At 35.3% G+C, this 6,161-nt stretch overlaps 2 protein-coding genes across 2 annotated transcripts; one reads left to right on the forward strand and one right to left on the reverse strand.

The window, feature by feature from the left end:
- Positions 1-1,978: 1,978 nt before the first annotated feature.
- LOC145043246 (DNA-directed RNA polymerase subunit beta (DUF616)) lies at positions 1,979-4,601 on the forward strand. Its single transcript, XM_078991828.1, has 6 exons — positions 1,979-2,431; positions 2,732-2,937; positions 3,025-3,201; positions 3,285-3,440; positions 3,516-3,792; positions 4,253-4,601. Exons 1-6 carry the CDS (start codon positions 2,101-2,103, stop codon positions 4,486-4,488), a joined length of 1,383 nt encoding a protein of 460 aa, XP_078847954.1. The 5' UTR covers positions 1,979-2,100; the 3' UTR covers positions 4,489-4,601.
- A 752-nt stretch (positions 4,602-5,353) lies between these two features.
- Positions 5,354-5,899, reverse strand: LOC145040438 (F-box/kelch-repeat protein At3g06240-like). The gene has a single exon (XM_078988366.1). It carries the CDS (start codon positions 5,897-5,899, stop codon positions 5,354-5,356), a length of 546 nt encoding a protein of 181 aa, XP_078844492.1.
- Positions 5,900-6,161: the final 262 nt, after the last annotated feature.

The following is a 6,161-nucleotide window of genomic DNA, read 5'->3' on the forward strand; positions in this document are numbered from 1 at the left end:
AGGTACTACGAAGTTCATAGCATTAAAGAGATGCGTAGACACCGAAGTGTATCGCTCTTTTCTGAAAGCCAATGATCTTTTATGATAATTTAACACAACCAACTCACTTTATACATTGATTTTCTCTACTTTTTACATACAATGAAGACCATGTTTTAGATGAAGTTTTCAAGTTTTAGCATATGTGAATATGAACTTTTTTTAATAAAAAATTGAGTTGCACCTTTTTTTCCAAAATGTATGTCGTATTTGAGTTCGATAGTCGATACACCATGGATTTTAATAAAAAAATGAAAGGGGCATCACTCGTCTTTTTTACTCGGGTCAAGAAAAACCAACGGATCGGCCCTGTTTGTAATGACCATAATAGAGTAAGAGAGGTATGAAAGGTAAAAAAAACATAATTGTCCTCATGTGAGGACATGCGTTTAAGCTAATGGCTGAATTTAAATGAGAGTTAAATGCAATGACCAAAACCCACAACAAAACATGTCTAAAAAAATATTCTATACACAATTAAAATTTTATGGATTTGAATGACAAATACTTTATGTATATACACAATACTTTTTTAGAAAAACAATAAATCAAATTTGTAGTGAAATGGAGAAAATAGAAGAAAAAACGATGTAATTCTATGCCACATAGTTAGAAAGAACAACAATATTGTTGGTCTAATGTACGGATGAGAGTGATTCCAAACCTGAACCGGTAGACCCGAACCTGAAAAATCCGAGAACTGGTTAATGGGATTTTGTAGGACCGTAAATTGGACATGCATATAAGAACCGTTCCCGGTTCGGTTCCGGGTAAGATACCGGGTAAATTGAGTCTAGAACTGGAAAACCTGGGAAAACCAAAATTTTTTGGTAATTACTTAGTGGTAAACTTTGAAAATTTTCAACTTTGATATCCCAACTTCGGTGGACTATAAGTCATTGAATATTAAACAAAAAAAAATGACAAAATTATAGTCTAAAATCATGTACAAACTCTAAAATACACATTGCAAAAACCCTCATGGTAATTCGACTTCAAACGAATTAGATATGCGTGTTTTAAAAACTTACAAAATACAAAAATAAAGCTGAAAAAGCAGAAAATTCTAGTTTAAAATCAATGAATATGAAACCAAAAATGACAAAATTATAGGTTAAAATCATGTACAAACTCCATACTACATTTTAGAAAAAACCGCAAACAAATTAGATATGCAAGTTTTAAAACTATCACTGAATACAAAAAAAAAAAGCTGAAAAACATAAAATTTCCAGCTTTGATATCCCGAATTTGAGAGACTGTAAGTCAATAAATATAAAGCCAAAAATAACAAAATTATAGTCTAAAATCATGTACAAACTATAAACTACACTTTGGAAAAACCTCAAGCCAATCCGACTTCAAACGAATGAGATACGCATGTTTTAAAACTATCACAGAATAAATAAATAAATAAATAAATAAATAAATAAATAAATAAATAAACTGAAAAACATAAAATTTCTAGCTTTGATATCTCGAATTTGAGAGATTGTAAGTCAGTGAATATAAACCCAAAAATGACAAAATTATAGTCTAAAATCATGTACAAACTATAAACTACACTCTAGGAAAAAACTAATGCAAATCCAACTTCAAACGAATAAGTTATGCATGTTTTAAACTTTTCACAGAAACCAGTTCCGATCCCTAAAACCGGTTCCGGTTCTTAAACTTTGTTTACCCGGACTCGAAGGACCCAAAACTTGGATAGAGTCATTCTTTAAACTTGAGACCCGGACCAGTTTTACATATTTCTATTATAACGGTTCTGGTTCCGGTTCCGGTCCGATTCCGATTCCGGTTTCGGTCCGGTTTTCCGTTTCTAAATCTCATAACGTGTCTGTATATACTATGAGATGGTCTAATGTGTCATAATGTGTACTAGGGGATAGGTTTTGCAAATTTCAATAGGGCAAGGGTATAACAAGCGCATGTTCTCCTTTTTGTTCAATCCAAATCGGTTCACAGCGCGATAATAACCCGGAGTTTCGACGGAGTTCTGACGTTGTCGACTGCTACTGACACTACAGAGATCTCCGGCGGTGTAATTAGGCAAAAATGTTCAACAACAGTGTTTCGATTCCGGTGACGGAAGACCTGCCCGATGAATTCGGCGGCAAGATGCGTTCCCGACCACGAAGAAAGCGCAGAAAATCGGAGTTCCGAGGAAAAAGCGAGTTAGCTAACCGAACTTGCAAGCAGCTAACGAGATGGTGGCCGGTTTTGCTCTTTGTCGCAGCAGTGCTACTTCTTGTTTTTGAGGCTTCGAAACTTGGTTGGAGATCAAGCTCGATCAAATCGGACCTTGATACTCGTGAAAAGAAACCTAATGTAGTAGTATCCCCGGTTAAGAAATCGGAGGGGAACTTGAATCGTCTAGATGCTCCACGTAAGTCACTCACAAGATCTTCTCTTCTAACGTTTGAATTGCATTTTTTGTGATTGTATTTGATTTGATTGGACTAGAAGCTGTCTTTCCCTTTGGTTTCGATTGTTATCTTCAATTAGTAAAAAGGCTGGATTGGTGTCTAGATTAGTGATATACATAATCCATGGTAAAGATCAATGATTAAATTCTGAAAGTCTTAAGTTAATGGCGATGACCTTATTCTGATTTCTGACTAGTATTGCAACAGATTGGAAGGACATTTCTATTCACTTTATGACAAACTTTCATACATGGTATCAGGTTGCTTGAAGCTCCTACCTCCTGAAGAACTTGAGCATCTGGATTTCCCTCATGATAAAGATTCATTTGTTCCTATCAAGAAACTAGTTTATATCTCACAGAATGACACACCTTTTGATAAAACTTCTCAACAGGAGATGGGGATCACAAGGTTTAACCAATTCACTGGTTACCAAACCCTAAATCAGAGAGATCAAAGTTTCAAGGTTTTTAGCCTCTATTCACCTCACTACTAAGTTTTCATCCCTTCCATATAACCTTAAAAAAAAACTTATGAGTAAGTGGTATAACAGGTGAATGAAACTGCATGTGTACACTGTGGTTTCTACAGTGAAGCTGGAGGTTTTACAATATCAAAAGAAGACAAAAGTTTCATGAATTCATGCAAAAGTGTAGTTTCCACTTGCACATTTGGTGGTGGAGATGATCTTCATCAGCCAATTGGAATGTCAGATGCCTCACTTCAAAAGGTCTGTAATCTGCATATCAAAATTGTATTAATTTATGAGTCCTTAATTCTAATGATCTCACACTCACAGATAGGTGTACACAGGTCTGCTATGTAGCATTTTGGGACGAAACTACCCTTGCAACACAGGAAGCACAAGGACATGTAATTAACAAGGATGGTTTTATTGGGAAATGGCGGATTGTCATTGTTACAAATCTCCCCTTCAGAGATCAAAGATTGAACGGAAAAATCCCAAAGGTAAGGGTAAAATAGTCATTTAACATTAACACACTTTACTGAATACTAATTGAGTGTAATAATAATGTTGATCAGATGTTAGCACATCGTCTGTTTCCTAACGCAAGATATTCAATATGGGTAGATTCAAAGTCTCAATTTAGAAGAGATCCATTAGGGGTATTTGAGTCACTTTTATGGCGTTCAAAATCCGTGTTTGCAATTTCTGAACATGGGGCCCGCAGTAGCGTGTATGATGAGGCGAAAGCTGTTGTCAAGAAAAACAAAGCCACCCCTGAAGAAGTGGAAATACAAATTACCCAATATACCCTTGATGGCCTCCCTCAAGATAAAAGATTTAATGGCAAAAAAGGTAATTATCATATACTCCCTCAGTCCCAAAATTATAGTCCATCTTTCCTTTTTGATTTGTCCCAAAATAATAGTCCACTTCGAAAAATAAATAACATTTTTACCAAAATACCCTTTTATTATTACTTAACTAACTAAGTATTTAATGGAACATTGCAAAGTAAGGACAAAACTGTCTTTTTATTATATAAAGTTGGTAGTAATTAATGCTTCCTTAATCTGTGTGTTTTTTGTCTGTGGACAATAATTTTGGAACGGTTGGAGTATATGTTTCTTCCGTAGTACACATGGTTTACTGTGTTTGATGCACATTGGACTGATGTCAGACAAAAATTGCAATTTTTTATCTCACCGAAAAAGATGTGGTCTGACTTTGTGGGACCCGGCCATAAAGGTGGGTATGCCAGCAATGCGGGAAAAGGCGAAACAAATTTATTTATGTGTTTTATTTATTTGTGCAGCTTTAAATGAGGCGTCTGTGATTGTAAGAGAGCATACTTCGGTGACTAATTTATTTATGTGTCTTTGGTTCAATGAAGTGGTTCGATTTACTTCACGTGATCAGCTTAGTTTCCCATATGTTCTTTGGAGAGTAAAAGTGTTGAAAAATATAAATATGTTTCCGGTTTGTACACGCAAAGATCTTGTGAATAGCATGGGACATTTACGTAAGGCCAAGCCTTTGGGTGGGGGATGAAAGTTATTGTTTTTTTGTTGAACACACATGTGCAATACCTGTTTTTGCTTTTAGTATTTATTATTATTATTTGTAAACTATGAATAGTTGGTATATCTTTTGCCATTTTTTAAGGCTTGTGTAACAATCTCAATCTCATTGATTTAGGAGTTCCTATTCTTTAAATGCTCAAATGGGTAGAACAACTTTTGCTGCTTTTTAAGTTGTTTCTTTTTTTACTTTACGAGCTTATTGGATTAAGCACATAATGTGGACACTTGTATGTAGTTGTTCCTTTTTCAGTTAATTTAGACATAATGAATTGAATTAATGGGCTAAGCTAAAAAACTTGGTTTGATGGATTGATATACCAACCCTTTACCTATTCACCCTTCTTATTTTTTCCTACTACCTTAAGAATTGATTGATAGTTAATGTTTATAAATATTGTGATTTTTTTTAATGTAGGAATAAAATAATTATTTGGTCTCATTCAAATCGATTATTTATTCTTCAAAAAAAAAAAAAAATGTATACAACGGGCAAATATCAGATATAGGACAAAATGGACAAAAAAAATGTATACAATTAGAACGAAACATGGAGGAAATTGGGAGCTTTTATGGTTGTGTCAAATGTGCAATAATTAAAATGAACCTCTATAGCAACTATTCTGGCCAAGTGACCATGTGAATACCCAATAGGTAACAAGTTAGAGATTTTAATTTCACAAATATTAGAAATCATATTAGAACCACTATGACAACACATGAAGATGCTGATAAGAGAGAATGTTTATGTAGATGTAATGCAGTAAGAAATTAACAACAAACATAGTACAAGAGTCAGTTAAGTTATAACAAGTGAGTACAAGACAAGAAGAATCTCATCTCACGTTAGGTGCCACCCAAACAAGACTGTCGACATACTCCACGATTTTATTTGCACCAAATCTTCCAGGACAATATTTCTCCAAGATTTTAGCCTTGTCTGCAACTGGATGATACAAAACAAGATGACAATCATCATCTTCAATAAGAAGCTCATTGCGTGATGTGAATCCAAATAAACATCTAAACTGCGAGAAGACATGGCATTTAACCCATGACTCAGCCACCCCATACTCCTCCATCACCCACACCTCACATACACCATCACTCACCCATGTCACAACGCAAAGATTCCCTCCCAAAACTCCTAAAGAATTCGGCCCACGGTATTCTAGTATAGCATCCGGAAGAGGCATCTCAATGAACGTCTCTAACCCCAAATCAAATGCCACTATCGTCTGTCGATCGCCATCTTCAGCAATACAACCAAGCCAATGAAGATATCCGTCATGCCCATCTACACAGACGCCTTCGGGTTCAAAAATCTCTGTGACACACGATGGAAATCTTTGAGTGATGAACTCCCACGAACCTTTTCGCATACTGTAAACTTCAACTTGCAACCACTTTTTTACGGGATAGGGTAAAATTTTAGGGCGTAAGTTGCGTGGTTCTGTAAGGCCTATAAGTTTAACTACTTTGTAATCATCGGTTTTTGGATCAAACCCAAACTGAAAAAAGACTTCGTAACTACCGTGTGATGGAATGATGGAGGTGAGATTTTATAAATGAGGATTGAGATAAGAGGGCATTCCAAGATTTGGAGATGCACCTCATTTGAGCAACTTGTTTTGATAACAAGCG

The sequence above is a fragment of the Lactuca saligna genome, chromosome 4 (genome assembly GCF_052625555.1).
Source record: "Lactuca saligna cultivar CGN05327 chromosome 4, ASM5262555v1, whole genome shotgun sequence".
Lineage (NCBI taxonomy): Eukaryota > Viridiplantae > Streptophyta > Magnoliopsida > Asterales > Asteraceae > Lactuca > Lactuca saligna.